Source organism: Arvicanthis niloticus, chromosome 1 (genome assembly GCF_011762505.2).
Source record: "Arvicanthis niloticus isolate mArvNil1 chromosome 1, mArvNil1.pat.X, whole genome shotgun sequence".
NCBI lineage: Eukaryota > Metazoa > Chordata > Mammalia > Rodentia > Muridae > Arvicanthis > Arvicanthis niloticus.
The window spans coordinates 107,649,149-107,668,503 of NC_047658.1; the positions used below are offsets into that span (position 1 = coordinate 107,649,149).

General features: G+C 49.2%; 1 protein-coding gene and 1 non-coding gene across 4 annotated transcripts; both read right to left on the minus strand.

Moving 5' to 3' along the window:
* Positions 1-278: 278 nt before the first annotated feature.
* Positions 279-18,656, minus strand: Ano9 (anoctamin 9). Of its 3 annotated transcripts, XM_076913192.1 has the most exons (24): positions 18,561-18,656; positions 9,774-9,848; positions 9,468-9,593; positions 9,145-9,281; positions 7,713-7,759; positions 7,557-7,615; positions 7,392-7,465; positions 7,037-7,171; positions 6,833-6,929; positions 6,607-6,667; positions 6,411-6,493; positions 6,206-6,310; positions 5,977-6,129; positions 5,853-5,889; positions 5,565-5,676; positions 3,721-3,778; positions 3,535-3,632; positions 3,296-3,438; positions 3,048-3,200; positions 2,093-2,240; positions 1,417-1,518; positions 1,249-1,342; positions 1,015-1,127; positions 279-923 (listed from the first exon to the last, which is right to left on the minus strand). In XM_076913192.1, exons 1-24 carry the CDS (start codon positions 18,564-18,566, stop codon positions 896-898), a joined length of 2,244 nt encoding a protein of 747 aa, XP_076769307.1. In that variant the 5' UTR covers positions 18,567-18,656; the 3' UTR covers positions 279-895. The 3 variants fall into 3 exon arrangements, 2 of the variants coding, with proteins under 2 accessions (XP_076769307.1, XP_076769309.1); XM_076913194.1 differs by lacking the exon at positions 279-923 and having other exon boundaries at positions 1,011-1,127; XR_013103939.1 differs by lacking the exons at positions 279-923; positions 2,093-2,240 and having other exon boundaries at positions 1,080-1,127.
* On the minus strand, positions 4,745-4,851 carry LOC117699415 (U6 spliceosomal RNA). Its single transcript, XR_004605177.1, has one exon. It is a non-coding gene; the product is annotated as a U6 spliceosomal RNA (small nuclear RNA).
* Positions 18,657-19,355: the final 699 nt, after the last annotated feature.

Sequence of the window (19,355 nt, forward strand, 5' to 3'; positions counted from 1 at the left end):
CCGTCATGGTGTTTTGCTTCTCCAGCCCGAACTCTTCCTTTTCCTCCAGGAAGTCAACTTGATCCACACCCTACCCATAACTGACTCCCGTGCCTTCTCTTGCCACTCAAAACCCCAGATATTTGGAAAGCAGAACCTTCTTCCATAAGGTGTCCCTCGCTTAGACGATGAGGCAAACCAGAGAAGGGCCAGGTGGCCCCAAGCCACCACAGTCCATCCCATCTCAATCTAGCAGAAATCATCCCTAGAAACTGGATCGACATCATGAGGCTCAGAAATCAATACACACAGGTTTATTTTGTTTGTCAACAGTTTTGCTGGCTGTGGGGAGCCAGGTTAATTGGGGGGAGGGGACCCGGAAGTTAGTCTCTGGGCCTCCCACAAAGCAGGAGGCCACAGAGCAGGATCTGAGGCCCAGAAGCCAGGAGGTCCATGGAACTTGGGCTAATTTTACCGCGTGGGGGTTTTATGAGCAGCCTGTGATTCTATAGGTGCTAGGGTCACTCAAGAGTTTTAAGTCAGGCCTGTACCAATCTGAACCCTAGGAAAGTTGAAGCAAATTTCACAGGCACATCTGTGCTGTTCATAAATACTGTAAATATACATGGAATTTCAATGACCCCTACATATACAAAAGTCTCCCGTGATTAACATATATACATGGGGCTTCCTAGGGTGCCTATATACAGCTACATATATCTAAGGCCCTCCTATGACCTTCATTCACTAACATATATGTAGAGCGTCCAGGATCCTACATAGACATGGACCATTTTCCAGCCTCCCTCAACACATGCATACACATTGTTATGGACAAAGGCAAACTGCAGAGGTAGGGACTTCTTCCTAGTCCAGGCTCCCGGAAAGTAGCATTTCTCCACCTGCCCCAGGTTATCTATACATCCGTGCTCCTGGAAGTGAAGCTACAGGAAGGGTAGGGTTGGTATGGGTCAGAGGCCAGGCCTGTCCCCACGCACAGACTTGCCCCAGCCAGGTGAGCCTCTGCACCCCTACCACATTCTCTCGCGGATTCTCTTATACTTCTCCTTCAGAACCTCATTCTTCACTGCCTGGGGCACGTCAGGGACAAACCATGCAGCTATGAGCTTGATACACAGGGCAAAGTGCTGTGGGTGACAGGGAGAGTGGCCTAGCAAGGTCAGTGGCTACGGAGACTCTAGGATTTGGGGACTAGGAAAGAGGAATAAGAGAACTGCCTCTTCTCGGGCTCACTCACAATTTACCCACCTCAAAGAGGATAACAAAGGTCAGTCGGATGGCCAAAATGAACCAGTACTGCTCAGAGAAGTTGTAGTCATGCTCATTTCTGTAGTCCCGGTACCTGGGGTAGGAAAGTACCTAAGGTCAGGAATCAGGAGTTTAGAGGCCATTTATGGAAGATGAGAGGTTCCAAACCTGCACACGGTCACATTTTCTTGGCCTTCCATCCTGCTGTGGTCCTTGAAGTCTTTGGTGTAGAAGACAGACAAGCTATGGTTGACATAGTTCTTGAGGCAGCTGGAGAGAGAAAAGTGTGGTGTCTGCTCAGCCTGAGGCCTTCCTGAGAAGTCCCTGCACCTAGAGGGCACTAGGGGGCAAGCCACCACGGAAGGCATCCTCCATTCTCCTTCATGAGGAAAGTCCCACTAACTAAGCACAAGACTACCTCTGGGAGAGCAAAGAGAAGCTGAGGGGTCTTGGGGATGCCACCAACAGTTTGCCCTACCAGGCTGAAAGAATACTCCTGGTGCTGACCTAAAGAACCCCAGTCTGCAGGTGCAGTGGGAGCTAAGACACATTTCTGCCTTGTCTTCCCATGCCAGAAACAGGACAGAGATGCAAAACTTAGCAAGAGAGGCATTTAGATACTGCCTGCTCAAAGCCAACAGAGCCTGGTACTTCCATTTCAACAAGGGTTCATCAGTTATTCCCGGAATCCAGCCAAGGTATGTAGGCCATGTAGACAGTGCAAAGAGTCAAATCCCAGCCTACGTACAGCCCTGGGTAGCTCCAGCAGCACCCACTTATACAAAGGAGAGCCCTAGGTCTGCGCTCCAAGGACTTAACTGGAAGGGTCAGTTCAATGCCTTACTCATCTGTGAAGGTCTGATTCTTTCGGCACGGACCATAGTGGTACTTGTAGACTACTCTGGGGATGAACTCAGAGGTGAAGGCGATGACCATTCCATTGGCAATGACTGCCAGCACTCCAATGGTCTCCAGTACCTGCAGCCAGGTCCCTGAATGACAGCAGTGGAATGAAGCAGCCAATCCTGATCATTGGTAGTCTCCTGGCCTAAAAGCTTGGAGCCTGATTGGTCAAGGAGCCTTGTGTTACCTCTGTTCATGGCCCCAGTGCTGCTGGGGGAGCTAACTTATCTGCTCGGAAATCCCCAGCTAATACAGACTATAATACAGTAATATAGTAATACAGTATAATATAGTAATACAGTATAGTTACACCTTTTTCTCCCAGACATGATTAGTGAAGGACTCAGACTTCCCCATCCCCAATTTCTTCCTGGAACTTTTCAACAGGTTGTCTGTCTCCTGGACCCCACCCAAGTGAGAATTCCTGAACCCAGCCCCAAGGCTGAGGCTCTCCCTGATGCTTTGCTCCACCTCTAACAACTAAACCATCTGTTTCCCTGACATCTGTCATTCTCATTATGGAAAGTCAGGATGACTGAGGCCTTGGGCTCTCTGATCTGCCATATCTTCTCTCCCATGGGATCAGATTCCTGCTCTTCCATAAGGTCCCCTTGGAGGCTGCATGCTCTCCAGCCACATGTTGGAGGCTCATGGGAGAACCTTGTCAGGCAGTACCTAAATGCACTCTAGCTTGCCTTTTTCTAGGGGTTGAGCCCACGAGGCTTAGTTACTGTATCTGAAAAACCTAATGTCCCTAGAGTAAAGGGAGGGGCTGCAGTTATTACAAGTTGCTTCAAGGTGGTCTGGCATGGGCTGGTGAAAGCCCAGGATTGGAAGTTGATCTTCCCAGATCCCTGGCTGCTCTCCTCCATTGTACAATGTGTGTGCACTCTGACCTATATCCTTAGCCTTTCGAGGAACCAGGCGCCGCTGTAGTCTGACCATCTTGATGGCATCCAGGCGGATCTCCACAAGGTTGCTGAAGAGCGCCAACAGGGGTGCAAGTGGGAAGGCAGCCACAAAGATGGTGGTGAAGCCATACTGGATCACTGCAGGGTGAAAATGTTACCATGTCCAGTACAGCCACCCTCTCTTCACCCTGCACACCCACCCTATCTGCCCAGCCAACTGGAGCACCACACACTCATCTCCATGAACTCATCAAACAGGCTGAAGGTGTTGACTGAATTCATGTGGTAGTTACGCTGCCACTCGTTCAGTTCTGGGTCTTCGGACATGTGACCATGTTTGTAAGCCCGCATTAAGTGGTATTTGTGGGCCAACAACCTGTGGGCACCAAGAATGTGTGAAACATACAGAAAGACTGCAGGGCATGGGGACAGGCACTGCAGGAGGCTGGATGGGATGGAAAGAGGTCCTCACGGGCTCAGGTACTCAACGCAGTTGCTCAGGGTTTGCTTCAGGCCCATGATGATGGCCATCTGGATGAACAGGTCCATCATGCAGCCACTGAGATGACACTGTGGGGCCAACGTGAAGGTAAGGGATGGAGCTTGAGGGAGGAGGGGAATCAAAAAAGTGGGCAGTGAGGCCTCAGGACAGACTGACCTCCTCCAGCTTCCACAGGCCAGCCAGGCGAGTGGACTTCCCAGGGTGACCATTGATCCTAGGGAGAAAATTAAGGCCTGTGAGGAAGATGGACAGCACCTTGATCTTGTGACCATGGAAGGTAGAGTAATAGTGTGGTGGTTTGAATGAGAATGCCTTCCCACCCCCAGTAGGCTCATATATTTGAATACTGCATCCTTAGTTGGTGGAATGTTTGGGAAGGATTAGGAGGTGTGGCTTTGTTGAAAGAGATAAGTCACTGGGGTTAGATTCCTTTGCACTCCCCCCACCCTTGCCTCTCTCTGCCTCATGGTTGTAAGTCAAGATGTGAGCTTTCAACTGTTCCTTCACTCCACCATCATGGACTCTAATTCTCTAAACCGTGGGCCAAATTAAGCACTTCTCTTTATAAGTTGCCATGGTAACACTGTTTTATCAATAGAAGAGTAACTAAGACAGAAGGTGGTACCAGGCTGTGGCTACTACTGAAAAAAGACCTGACTATGTTGTTTTTAGAGAAATGTAGAAGACTTTGGGACTTTGGACTAGATAAGCAGTTGAATGCTGTGGGCCCAGCTTAAAGGGCCATCCTAGTCTTTCTAGGAGCTTGGACAAATTGCCAGGAATGACTTCCAAGGGCATGACGGTTAAGGGACTCCCATGTCTCTGAACACACTGGGAGGTTTGGTGGGGAGGCAGGGTTGGGAGGAAGTTTGTGACTAACTGGTAATGTTTAAATGCCTTATGACATTTAAGCACGTAAATAAAGCAGCAATCATTTTCTTCAGAGAAGACAAAAAGGTGTACATTGACTGCACCAAAAATAGTCATTTAAATAGGGAAGGCGAGGGAATATTCACATAGCTTCTTCACGAAGCACAGCACAATATAATAAGTGGGGAGAGTGTGGTACACTGGGCAGAGCCACTGGGATGTTTCCATGGAAAAAGTCAGTCTGATTACTGACAGAGCAAAGCTACCTACGTAGTAGTTAATTAAAAGAACTGATCTGACCACGTTTTTAAAAAATATGGAACACTTCACAAGTTTGCCTGTCATGCTTACAGAAGGGCCATGCTAATCTTGTGTGTATTTTTCCAATTTTACCACATGTGCTGCTGAAGGGGGCACTTTTTCTTTTTAATGCAGGGTCTTATGTAACCCAGGCTGACCAAAAACTCACTCCAATTATTGACTTCTGAAATTACAAGAGTATGCCACCATATCAAGAGGTCACCACATTCAAGAGGTCACAGATACAAGAGGTCAAACAGGGCTTCATGCTTTTCAACTGAACTATATCTCCAGCCTCGAGATCTGCCACTTTTATTTTTTTATTATTTATTTTTTTATATTTATTTACTCATTTAGTCTTTTTTGAGACAGAGTCTCTCTATTTAGTCTTGGCTATCCTGGAGCTCAACATGTAGTCCAGGCTGACCTCAAACTCAGAGATCTACTTGCTTCTATAGGCTCAGTGCTGGGATTAAAGGTGTGTGACACCATGCCTGGCTAAGATCTGGCCACTTTTTTTTTTTAAGTTTGTTTGTTTGTGATTTAATATGAGTGATCTGCTGCATTCATTCATTCATTCATTCATTCAATGTATGAGTGCTCTGTTGCATATACACCTGCATGACAGAAGATGGCATCGGATCCCTTTCTAGATTGTCATGAGCCACTATGTGGGTGCTGAGAATTGAACTCAGGACCTTTGGAAGAGCAGCCATCTCCCCAGACCCAGATCTGGGCAATTTTAAAGGCAAGAAATAAGACAGGAAGGCTGAACCTGAAGGAGCTGGGGGCTAGGGTGGACAGCAGGCTTCTGGGGCCAGGGAGCATACCTGCCCAGAATGAAGGCAATGTAGATGAGAGAGGAGAAGTGGGCAAAGAACTGCAGGATGAAAAACTTGACAGTGAACTTGCTCTCTTGCTCTGAAAAGGTCCTGGGTTCCTCTGGAATGAGATATGGTCATTCTGTCTGTCCTTAGACCAATGAGACAGCATGACCTACACTCTCAAGTGAGGGGCCCCAGAAGAGGAGGAAGCCCCCACCCCACTTTTGATCACAGCCCTGTGACTCTCAGCCCTGAGTCCTCCCAGTTCCCAGAGAGAGGATAGCCTCTTCTCACCAAATTTACAAAGCTTCAGGGCTACACATTTGTTGACCTGAGGGAAGAAGGAACCAAGTGGGACTTACCTAGGATTTCAGTGGAGCCCCCCCCCACCCCAGGGCCTCGCCTGCCTGATCCTCACCTTAGTCATGATGACAATGATGACATAATGTACCACTGCCCCGGTCACCACCACAGCGGTGATCGACTGCTGACCCAGGAATCTGCTGAAGAAGGCACCAGCCACCACACGGTAGACAACCAGCACATGAGCCATGGCGATCATCACACAGATCTGCGAAGGGTTGGGGTTGGACATGAAGGGTAGGGATAGCCGGGTCTCTAGCGTTTACCACAGATCCCAGAAGTACCATGAACAGAGTCAGAATCAGGATGATGGTGCTGTTCAGGTAGGAATGGTGGTGCTTTTTCAGCTCATAGTGCGGAGAGTTGATGAGCTCAAGGGCCATCTCTTCCTAGGGAGGTCACCAGACATGCCTCAGACACAAGGATTCAGGTATGGGCCACATGGGACACTGTAAGCAAGCAACCTTGATGCTGCCGTCCCTGCCTTACCTCTTCCTCATCCCATTCATACAGGTCCCAGCTCTGGACCTCACGGGCACGCTTTCGCTTCCAGATCTCCAGGAAGACTGTAGCTGCAGTGAGCACAGAGAAATGTCACAGGATACCTGGGGTGAGCCAGAGTGGCTGAAGAGCTCAGGTTGGCTGGAGTCCTAGAGTCCTCCAGGGATGCCCAGCAGCAACTCACCCCACAGAGCCATGAAGATGGCAAATAGCACAGTGCCCTCGTTGTCAAAGAGATGAGTGAGCTAGGGAGAGGAACAGAAGGGCTTCATGCTGTTTCCTACCATGTCCCCTGGTGGGGGAGAACCTAGCTCTTCGGGGCAACAAGGTGCCTTCTCTTCCCCACTTCTAGACAGATATCCTGTGCCCACCCCTGCATAGGCCCAGGAAAGACTCCAGTAGCAACTAACCTTCGAGAAAGTGCACATGTCTGAGAGCGGCTGGTATCTGTGACTGTGGTCGCCAAGAGGGCACATGAAGATGTCATGGGCATCACAGATTTCTTTGCTGTGAGTGTAGAGACAAGACTGGTGATTTTGAGCTGCAGAACCCATCCAGGCTCCCACCTCCATACCTGTCCCACAACGAGATTGCAGGCCTCAGGCCCAACCCACCTGATCTGGCTGGAATCAAACAGGGCAAAGCCACTTAGAAAGACGATGAGGCCCACCACAGCAGCAGGCACCAGCATGTAGGTGTACCAGCCAAGCCAGGTGAAGTACAGAGCCACCTTCTCGCCAAAGTATTCCCTGTGGGAAAGCTTCCCCATCAAGGCCACCCTCCCCATTGACCTCAGTACCTGGTAGGGTATGGGCGGATGAGGAGAAGGTGGGGGGACGGTACTGCTAGCATCAATGTAAGTGGGGACTGTATCTGTCAGTCAGGACTGGATTGGCTGGGCCACAGATTATCCGTTTTGAACACAGATGTGTCAGTGACCCACAGGTGAGCTGCTTGGTATGGTATTACCTGATTTTATCAATCGGCTGTAACTGGAACATGTTCCTCCATCGAGCCCAAATTCTCTTCAGGTCTTTTTCCCCCTGGGTCCCGGAAACAGACAATGAGAGCTTAGCTTCCTCCCTCAGATCCCTACCCTCAGGCCCATTCTGAGCTAGCTGGTCTACCCCTCACCTTGTGCAGAAGAAACATGGTCTCAAAAACCCCAGCCTTCACCAGATCCTCAAAGGTTTCTAGGGTTACAGGGAGCCTCAATCAGAGAGCAATGACGGGTGGGAGGATCCAGCCCACAGCGGCACCCTCCTCAGCCACCTGCCCATCTGAGCTCACCACCAGGTCTCATCTTGCTGTTCACGACAAAGCTCACAATTCGGATTCTGAAACCCAAGAATCTAAGGATCAGGGTAGTCCCATGATAGCCTAGTGGACTCTGCTCCTAAAGACCCTGTTTGCCACACATCCAGGCCCTCTCTGTTCTAGAAGAGGTACCCCACCACTACTGACCAGAATCCAGAGTCCAGAAATCACCCTGAAAACCTGCTCAGGTCAAACTTGCCTGACTTCCAGAATGGGGTTCAATTCTTACTCTCAGGCTTCCACATCTCGCCCAGATGCAAGGCTAAGAGCCCCAACCTCTGACCACACTCCTCTACACATGCTGAGTGTTAATGTGCACAGATCTGTTTACATGGCTATGAGTCGTTCTCCTTATGTGGAAACTGATGCTCAGAGGTTAGAGTAACTTGCCTGAGGCCACACAGGCATTTGTGCAGCCATACTCAGATACAGCTTAAGTGCCTGAGAAGGTCACCTTGTGGACACAGGGAAATCCCCCCACAAGTCTGTCTTGTTTTGCCCCCATCAAGGTGTCTGTGATGGTTTGTATATGCTTGGCCCAGGGAGTGGCACAATTAGGAGGTGTAGCCTTGTTGGAGTAGATGTGTCACTGTGGACGTAGGCTTTAAGGCTCTCGTCCTAGCTGCCTGGAAGCCAGTCTTCTCCTTGCTGCCCTAGGAATAAGAGGTGGAACTCTCAGCTCCTCTGCCTGGATGCTGCCATGGTCTCACCTCAATGATAATGGAAGGAACTTCTGAACCTGAAAGCCAGCCCCAATTAAATGTTGTCCTTTATAAGAGTTGCCTTGGTCATAGTGTCTGTTCACAGCAGTAAAACCCTAAGACAGTGTCTCTACTCTTCTGATTTTCCCTCATTCCTTCCCAATACCAAAAAATTCTGTGTTTACAGGACTCTGTTGCCTGCTACCCAATTACCTGTCCGTCCTTTGCCATAGTCAACTAGCCAGGCCCCCAGATAGCTATTCCTAGAGCTGGGTAAGTGACACAGAACAACCAGATGGGATTGTATGAGCATTTGTGGAGGAGCAGGTAACTGGGGACATAGTAAGCTCTCCCTGTCAGATATCGAGGACCAGATGTCCGAGGAGAGTTCGGGCAGATGAGGAAGAGGTCTGTGGGAGATAAAGACCTCAGAGTTCAGAAGCAGTGACTGATGACTTTGATTCTGGATCTCCAGGAAAACCGTGATAAAGAGTTCTCACAGGATGTCAAGAAGTGAGCGTCAATATTACTATTATAAAATGTAAACTGAGGCACAGAGCCTTGTTCAAAACTGTGTCTAATCCCCTGTGACATCCACACTGAGACTGTGTGGAACTGTTGTCCTGCCTCAGATGGGATGTGACCCTTATCCTGCCTGGACACAGGGCAAGGGTCCTCCTGCCTGGCTCTGGATACATGCTCACCTTGTGGTAGCTATGTTGAAGCTCTGCTTGGCTTTGGAGCTGGGATCTTCGGGCTTCATGAGGAGAGTCCGGTACATGTCAATGACGCCACTGTCAGCTCGGATCCCAAAGAACACCTTCTTCTGGTCCCTTTTCACCTTGAGAGTCACAGGAGAAGAACTCATCCACAGCCACTATCCTGTCCCCTGTCTCTGGGGTATATGACATGGCATTCCTCATGACTGGGGTATATGACATGGCATTCCTCATGACTGGGGTATATGACATGGCATTCCTCATGACTCTCTGGCCCATGATTTGGCCCCTGAAGCAAACCAGCCCACCTTGAAGTGGAAGCCCCGGCTCTCGAGATTTTTTAGGAACTTCCGTTGCCTATCAACATGCTTCGGGATTTTCTGGGTCTGGAGATCAGCCACCAGGACACAGTCCCATTGATCAGAGGCCTCAGGCTGGAGGAATAAGGTATGGGATAGAAACACAGTTAGGAGGAAATGTAAATCTGAAACCCAGCACAAGACATAGGATGGGAGAGGGTGTGGAGCGAGAACCCATAGTCCATGGGATATGGAAGGAGGTTTAGAGCCATAACCAAGCACAGGATACAGTGAGTAGGTGGAATCCAGACCTACCTGACAAGTACCCATTTCTATCAATGGCAAATGGTCCCCTTCTGACCCCACCAAGATCTGGAGGCTCTCATCACCCTGGGGGACAGAGAAAGATAGGGAGACAAGTATGTAAGTCCCTCACAAACCTTTTCCTACATTCTCTGAGCAGACACATGAGCACTTAAGGGAGTGAGACTCCCTATCCTGCACCAAGCTGGGGACTGGTCTGCCAGAAACTAGTTAGCAAATAGGCAGCCCCTGGTGGAGGTCAGGCTGAGGATGTCACAAGGTGGCAGAAAGTGGAGCATGCAACACAACCAGAGTACAGTCTGTGTGGAAACACCAAGGAGTTCCTTCTGGGCTTGAAGGAAAGGTAGACAGTCCCGCTTCTCCATGACAGACACAGGCTCAAAGGAATGTCCCTGAAAGGAGTCCCAGTGAACACTAGATGGGCAGGAAATGGCAAACTCAGGACAATCAAGGTGACATTGGTCAGTGCTACCAATAGCTGGAGGGCTAGATGACACCAGCTACACACATTTAAGAGTCTGACGAGGGGGCTGGAAAGATGACTGCTCTGCCAGAGATCCTGAGTTCAATTCCCAGCTCATAACCATCTGTAATGGGATCTGATGCCGTCTTCTAGTGTGTCTGAAGACAGTGGCAGCATAATCATATACATAAAACAAATCAATAATTATGTTTTAAAAAAGAAGGGTCTGAATATACCAAAGTCTGGGGGCATCAGGGAGGGACATCAGGGATACACTTGGTACTGGTGTTTCACATAAACTTGGGGAACATTTTCACTGGGCAGTACAAATGTGGCCTGGCTTTTCTTGAGGACACAGACAAGAAACTCAGGACAAGGCATAATCCCCATCGCTGAGAGCCACAAGTGGAATCTGAAGGACTTGAGATTTTTCTGACTTGTTCACAGTGCAGATCCCAGATCTTCTGGGAGACAGGGTTACATCTTTCCCCACTGTGGGCTGGATTCAGTGCCTAGAGAAAGCTGTGAGTATGAGAACCAGTGGGCACCGGTATCACCCCAATCCATGGGAGGAAGGTTGCAACTGCCGCTGATAACCCTGGGAGTTGGGCACAGCAGGAGTGTGAGCGATGGATGGCCCCCCTGCCTGTAGCCAGTAGTCCATCCCACCCAAAGTCCTCAGAGAAGGTCAGAGGGTCATGTGAAGAGTGTCCAGGAGTTATGTCACCAGGACAAGGGGGGAAAATATCTTAAGTGGAAGCTAAGAAGACAGTGACTAAAAGCTACAATGATCCTGAGTGACCAGAATAGGAAAGGACACAAGGGTGTGTGTGGCTGAAGAGCTGGACGACACAAGTGTCTCCTGAGATGTGGTCACAGGAAGGTAGCGTATGGGCAGGGGACACCAGAATGACAAATGAGCTTGTTTTTAAGAAAACAGACCTTGGGAATCTACATCTGGCATGATGGCCTTTTTTTTTTTAAGTGCATAGAATAGGTGTTTTGCCTGCACATACGCCAGTCTGTACACCATTTGACAGTCAGTTGCCCATAGAGACCAGAAGAGAGCATCAGATCTGATGGAACTGGATAGGTGACACAGAAAGACCAGAGGAGTTACAGATTTTTGTGAGCCACCATGAGGATGCTGGGAATTGAACCAGGGTTCTCTAGAAGAGTATCTGGTGCTCCTAACCACTGAGCTATCTCTCCAATCCCTAGCATGATATACGTTTTTATATAAAATGAAAAGCAATTAACAAGTAAAGCTCCGCCGGGCAGTGGTGGCGCACGCCTTTAATCCCAGCACTTGGGAGGCAGAGGCAGGCAGATTTCTGAGTTCGAGGCCAGCCTGGTCTACAGAGTGAGTTCCAGGACAGCCAGGGCTACACAGAGAAACCCTGTCTGGAAAAACAAAACAAAACAAACAAACAAAAAAAAAAAAACAAGCAAAGCTCTGCTTTTTAATTTTTTAAAAGATTCTTTCCCCCTTCCCTTCTCCCTCTCGCCCCAGCCCGACTCACTCCAGCCCAAAGGTTTTTATTTATTTATTATTATATGTAAGTGCACTGTAGCTGTCTTCAGACACCCCATAAGAGGGCATCAGATCTCATTACAGATGGTTGTGACACACCCATGTGGTTGCTGGGATTTGAACTCATGACCAGTGCTCTTAACCACTCACTGAGCCATCTTACCAGACCTAAAGAAATATTCTTTTTTTTTCTTTTCTTTTTTCTTTCTTTTTTTTTTTTTTTCCTTTCTTTTTTCTTTTTTGGTTCTGGTTTTTTGAGACAGGGTTTCTCTGTGTAGCCCTGGCTGTCCTGGAATTCACTCTCTGTAGATCAGGCTGCCGCCCAGAATCCACATGCCTCTGCCTCCCAAGTGCTGGGATTAAAGGCGTGGGCCACCACTGCCCAGCCTTAAGAAATATTCTTAACTCTACTTTTTTTTCTATTTTATGCCTACATATATGTCTGTGTGAGGGTGTCGGATCCACCTAGAACTGGAATTACAGATAGTTGTGAGCTGTCGCGTGGGTGCTAGGAATTGAACCACTGGAAGAGCAGCTCTTAACCACGGAGCCACTTCTTCAGCTTGCTTTTTTCTTGCTTCCTTCTTTCCTTTTTTTCTTTCTTTGATTAAAAAAATTTTTTTTTTCTGTGCATTGTTGCTGTGTCTGTGTGAAGGTGTCAGATCCTCTGGAACTGGAGTTACAGACAGTTTCAAGCTGCCATGTGATGCTGGGAAATGAACTTGGTCCTTTGAAAGAGCAGCAAGTGCTCTTGACCACTGAGCTGTCTCTCTAACCCATTTTTTTTTTTTTTTTTTTTTTTTGAGACAGGGTTTCACTATGTAGCCCTGGTTAGCTAGAACTCACTATGTAGACCAGGTTGGCCTCAAATTCAGAGAGATCCATCTACCTCTGCCTCCAGAGTTCTGGGATTAAAAGCATGTGCCGCCACCACCCCTGCCCCATTTTGTTTGTTTGTTTGGGTTGGGTTGGGTTTTTTGAGACAGGGTTTTTCCAGTAGCCCTAGCTGTCCTTAAACGTTCTATATAGGCAGGCTGGCCTTGAACTCAGAAAACTGACTGCCTCTGCCTCCAGATTGCTAGGATTAAAGACATGTGCCACTACTGTCTGGCTCCCTTTTTTTTTTTTTTTGTATCTTTTTATTGTACAAATGTTTTGCCTTTACATCTGTTTGCCATGTATATGCCTAGTCCCTGTGGAGGTCAAAAGAGGGCATCAGACCCTCTAAAATAGGAGTTACAGGCAGTTGTGAGCCACTGTGTGGGTGCTGGGAATCAAACCCGGGTCTCTGCAATTGTTTTACCTTTTTGAAATAAATAATTTTAAAATGTTGGTTTTACAAAATTTTACAAAATTCTGTAATTACTGGCAGACACCTCCACGCCTGGTTATGTGATACCAGGAACTGAACTCAGGGTTTCATGTGTGCTAGGAGCGTGTGCTAGGAGAGCTATCTACTAATTGAGCTACACACACTAAAATTACACCACCAAGGACGGGAGAGGAGTCAGAGCAATGGATGCTGTGGGCTCTGTCTCACTGGTGCTGGGTCCTGGGTGCCTAGGATTTCATGTACTCTCAATAAATCAGGTGCCTGAGGACTGAAGTTTAGTGGCAGTCAGGGCTTCTTTCCCGAAGGTGTGGACTGTAGGAAGCAGGGAGAAAGACCTGGGGAAGTGGGGGCTGCCAGGCAGGTTGGAGCAAGTTGTGCTTTCCCAAACCCGGTGGAGTAAAGACCAAGGGAGGGGTTGAGCGGGCCAATGCACTGGCTAAGAAGACAGCATTGGGAAGATGCTGAGGACACTGGTTTTGTAATTCATGATGTGTCCCTTGGCTCTGCACACATGGAAAACAAGTCCCATCCATGTCTCTACAAGCAATGCAGGAGTCGATAGAAGGACTCCACGGTGGCAAGGACCCTGTGGCTCCATGGTCCCAGATGCAGGGGACTTTGTCCTTCTAGACACTTCTAGAGCCAAATAAAGCTGTTTCTCTAGCTGTCCAGCAGGTTGGGATGCTGTTCTCATACTCCATGGTCTGAGGGGCCCGTGTCTTCCTTAGCCCATGACCAACTCCAGTGCCCATCCTCAGTGGTCCCCACCTCCATCCCCACACTAAAGTTACCATCTCTGATGTTACCGCAATGCCATGTCTGACTCCTGCTTCCCCCACCCCACGAACCTGTAATCCCTCTCCTTCTCAAACACATTCCTCCTACCTCCTCCAGAGAGTCTCACCATACTGCTCCAACAGGCCAGTCGAAGAGCTGCCAGGCAAAATACAGGCCACCCAATCATGTAGGAATTTCAGATAGACAAACAGGCTTTGGGATGGGCATGGTAGTGCATGCCAACAATTCAGAGGGTTGTGGTGAATTTGTGGCCAGCCCGATGTACATAGCAAGTTCCAGGCCAGCTTGGTCTATATAGCAAGACCTCATCTCAAAACAAAGCAAAACCAAATAAAAGAAAGGGTTTATTTGGGGTGGGAGGGTATATTATTAAGTATATCGCAATATTGCCTGGGTATACTTATACTAAGAAAAAAAAAATTATCTGAAATCCAATTTAACATAAGGTGGTTTTGTTTTGTTCTGTTCTGTTTGCTTGTTTGTCTGCCTTGCTGCTGAATCCACACCCTACTGAAGCCTCATGAGTGCAGATTCATTCATATATGCCCAAGGAGCTTCTGGTTTGAGAATCAACAGGTGCCTCCCCTGCCCGCACCTCCATTCAACTGTTGGAAGGTAACAGAGGCCTCAGACCTTCATCTCCCTGTCTTGTGTGCACCCTGTGTGCTATACTCGACTCTCCACCTGGGCATTTCTATCTGCTCTCTCCTTCCCGCCTCTGACAACATTCCCCAGACTCCTGGGCTCTCTTGGCTTCTCATCTACTGCCTACAAACACATGTAACCCAGATATTGTGGGCAGGGATTGAAACTTCTCTAGGAGAGAAACCCACACTTAGAGCTGAAGTATAGGGTGAGCACCTGTGTCTCAAGTTGGGAAGGTGGTGACACCCCAACTAACAAGAGATGTGGGCAGGGGACCCTTATGTCCCTGGCACCCTGTCTAGTAATCCACCCACCACAAGGGCCCAGCAAGTGTCATGTGTGATGAATTGGTGAGTGAAATGAGCTTGACTTTGGGCCTGGGCAGATGTCCTCTGACGTCTCCCCTTTCCCATAAGCCACAATCATCAGTGTGGGCCCAAAATGTTAGTGTGTAGAACATATTAGAGCAGAGGCAAGACCTAGGACAGAACCAGGAACCTGTAGGACTTAGGAATCCAAACTCAGAGGTAGCCTGGGAAGAGGAGGTCATCCACAAAGTATACCTTTGAAGGCTGGGCTAAGAGACTGTCTCTATCCAACCCCCAAATTATATCAGAAAGCCTCTTCCCACTAGAGACATGTGCAGCTTTGGAACAGTTACCTGAAACCTCCTGGGGCTGGGGATTATCACTTCAGCCAGTGTAAGCTGAAGCCACTCTGGGCAGGACCACCATTTATATATCCATGGCAAAGTTATACACATACCTGATGACTGCACTAGCTTTTAGCTGCCACCGTAGCACAGGCACAGTGGCCAATCTATCAGCAAGGCCAGAGATCCTACCCAGTTCTGGTTCTGTCATTTCCAGTCTATGGCAAGACAGGCCCAGCCACTAAATTCTGCATTCATGAATGTTGGGCTGGGCCAGGCAGTGGTGGCACACGCCTTTAATCCCAGCACTTGGGAGTTCGAGGCCAGCCTGGTCTACAGAGTGAGTTCTAGGACAGCCAGGGCTACACAGAGAAACCCTGTCTTGAAAAAACAAAAAAGCTGGGTGGTGGTGGTGCATGCCTTTAATCCCAGCACTTGGGAGGCAGAGGCAGGCGGATTTCTGAGTTCGAGGCCAGCCTGGTCTACAGAGTGAGTTCCGGGACAGCCAGGGCTACACAGAGAAACCCTGTCTCGAAAAAACAAACAAACAAACAAACAAAAAACAAAAAACAAAAACAAACAAACAAACAAACAAAAAAGAATGCTGGGCTTACCAACCACCCATCCACAGCCACAGCATCCAGACTTCAAGGTCTAGCTGTCTAGGGCCAGTGTGTATAGGACCAGATCCTGCTGGTCCCTAATGGATGGGGGATACCCATGAGCATCTATCTCGGTGTTGCCCTTGGGGCACTCATGATGGGACCAGCTTGTGAAGCTATCTTTACCTCCGGCCAAGCAGCTTGCTCAGTGTTCCTGAAGTGTTCAAAACTCCTGGGTCCTAATCCATTGGATTCTACCTCCAAGAAGCTGTGTGGGCTCCTGAAACTCCAGGATACATAAGATAGGGACAAGGCTGTCCCCACACACTCAGCTGGGGCCTTGGACCTAGAGTTTCAACCTTGCCACATATAGCCAGACTGGGGCTTAAGCACAGGCGGACACCCTGGCTCTGATGTGACCAGCCCCTCAGAGACTCAACTTCTTTACCAATAGAATCTAAGGATATCACTTCTGCAACAAAGAATCACCCTGGCACAGGCAGGAAAAGAGTGAAGAAAATCACCCGCCCACCCAGCCACTAAGGTTCCTGCCATTTCCCCCAGTCCTTGCCACCTCCAATTCTACAGGCCGTACACAGTGGGCTAGGGCTCAGGGCTCAGGACTCAGGTAGGGCCCCAAGATCTTCATTATGGACACAGGTCACCTCTCCATAGCACCTAAGCACCTAAGGAATCCTCTCTCCTGAGGGTCAGGATTGCAGGGAACTAGAGCAGGGCAGTCCTGCTCCCTTCTGTCCACCTTCTAGCCACCTTCCTGGTCAGTACAGGCAGAAAAGACATGTGCATACAGCTCATCCATCTCCAAACCAAGCCCGCCCTGTGGGTACACGGTCCACATGCATGAAGACACGGACCTCGCTTCCCACCCCATTTGTCCTTTGGCCCACCTTGTCCTAAGATCATGTTTACCTCTCTTGCTAATTCTCTGAGGTCTGTAACACTCTTCAGTTTCATTATCCACAGGGGGATCCACCTGCTCCACCAGGGATTGTGGGCAGGGACTGAAACTTCTCCAGGACAACAGAAACCCACACTTATAGTACAGGGTGAGCACCTGTGTCTCAACTTGGGAAGAAGGTGACACCCCAACCACCCACCACAAGGGCTCAACATCTCTGCTTCCTTTGTCTCCTAGAAACTCCTGAGGCTTCTCTCTCTCTCTCTCTCTCTCTCTCTCTCTCTCTCTCTCTCTCTCTCTCTCTCTCCATCTCTCCTTGCAGTGGTCTGTAACTATCTGTCTCCCACAGGTCCATATTCATCCCTAGATACTAAACTGGAAATTCTTTCTGTGTTCTCAGTGCTGAGACCTGGAGGATGGTGCATTGGGTGGATGCATACAGACACTGGAGGCATGTCTACCTGGTGACAGAGGTGGTCCCAATCTTTACCTCATAAGGCAAGAGATAAACAAGCTGAAGAGAAGATTGGGACAGCATTTCTGGGAGAGAGACATGTATGTGTGTCAGTCCTAAGAGGCAGGCTGCACTTGGAGAGTTTACTCAGCTCTCAACCCCTTCAGAGACTCACTCCTTATCACCTCAGAGGACTCACTAGTTACGGACCTCAAGAACTCAGTCCCAGACTAGTGAGATAGCTCAGCAGGTGAAGGCACCTGCCGCCGAACCTCAGTTTCATCCCTGGGACCACACAGTCAAAGGAGAGAACTGACTTTAGAGACTTGTCCTCTGACCTTGCACATGCAAGTCCCGACAGGTCTCAGTCCTCACACCCCTGGAAACTTGGTAGTCACTACTCCTGGTGACTTTGTCCTCAGCACTTCAACTTTGCAGGAGTATAAAGGGCAAGGAGAAAGGCACCAGGTATGGCTAGAAGTTTACAGAAGCCAGTCAGCAAAAGCAACGGAGAGCCATGAAAGAAATGTAAACAGTGGAGGGCAGGCTCAGATCCAACCAGGAGCTGGGACCACCAAACCCTCTGTGTACCTAAACTTTAGGTCCTAACGACTCTCTCTTTATATCACTAGCTTGAGGAAGAGGCTGGCAAGAGAATGGGTATTAGAGCCAGGTTAAGGGTGTCTAGGTGCTGGCTTGAACAGTCAGCTCCCAGAGCAGGGTCTGAAAGGACCAATGAAAGGACTGAATAAAAGCAGAGGGAGCAGCCACCCACACAGCCCACACCTGGAGGCCTGGTGCCTCAGTGGGAAGTTGGTTTCACTCTCTACCTCACCCTTGCCTCCTCCCTGGGGATGAAGTGCTGGCCTATGCCCCAGGTGACCATTTTAGTTGACAAAAGGGAAAACTATGCTTTCCAAATGGTACCCCACGAACACACACATCTTACCTTCTAGACTACACCTAGGCTCCAGGTCCAGTCTGCCTGGAGCAGGATCTAGAAAGCGTGGCACACAGCCACACAGGCCAGTCTCACCTGGTGCCCATAGTCCCTCCCCGTCAGTGCAAGTCCCAGGTCTGAGTGCCCCAGCACAGCATCTCTATTCTCACCTTGCACCAGTCAGTCTGGCAGAAAAGCCCTAAGTCACACACATTCATAGAAGTCCAGTCCCTGGGATCTCCAGAATTCCAGAATAGGACTAGAAAGCTACTTCATCTGTCGTGCCTCACCCTTAGGCTGCCTCATAGGTACTGATCTAACTCCAGCCAACACACTCCCTGGATGGCAGGTTGTTGGGAACTACCTGCCACCAAGCCTTCCAGGGAAGGATGACAGCTGTAGGGGCTGCAGGCTTCTATCTTCAGAACCCAGGCTCACCTGCATGCTGGTGGCTGGTCCCTCAGTCAACGTGGGGATCTGGATGCTGGCACTGGCAGGTATGAGAGTGGTTGCTGGCTCCCGGTTGTTACCTGACTTCCGTGTGTGATTTGCCCCGCCCACTCCTCTGATTGCTTGCCCTAGTATGCTGGGGAGGAGCCAGCAGCAAACCCGCCAAGAAAATCCAGTGTCCTGCGACCCCAACACCTTCCTTTCAAGGGTAGGGCGGAGCTAGAAGGCAAAAGGGCGCTAGAGCTCCTTCCTGGATTTCCTATCATTTTCCCTGCATAGATGCCCTGGCTGCAAGGTAGAGTCCATGACACTTGGCTTCGAGAGAAAATGGTGACATAAACGACCTTAATAGACAGGTACTCAGTACCACCTGTCCCCACAACATCTGCAGAGTTCATTCCTGACCTTCCAAATGTACTGTCGACTCCACGGAGGAGAAAGAGGCGAAAGGATAGCAAGAAAGATTCCTCAAAGGAACTGTCTTCTCATTCCTGGACTCCTGTGATGACCTGAAGCCTGGGATCCTGAGACTGTGAGCCCTGCTATGCAGCTGCACTGAGACAGCTGCTGGAGAAGGCTATGGGCAGCCTTAGAGTAATCAATGTGTGTTCGCAGCCTGAGGATACTGAGGCTGGCAGGGAGTGGATGGCCTCTCCCTCAAGGACACTGAGGTACAAATGCCATTACACATGTCAGGGGACAAATAGGAAAACCACTGTGAAGCTGCGGATACAGGAACAAGGTTGATAGTCAGGGCAGGATCTCTGAAAGTATCTATCACAG

Coding starts and splice junctions, on each gene's coding strand:
- Ano9 (XM_076913192.1), bottom strand. Junction 3,439..3,534: donor TGCGTTGAGTACCTGAGCCC/GTGAGGACCTCT, acceptor TGGTGCCCACAG/GTTGTTGGCCCACAAATACC. Junction 2,241..3,047: donor TCGAAAGGCTAAGGATATAG/GTCAGAGTGCAC, acceptor GCTGTCATTCAG/GGACCTGGCTGCAGGTACTG.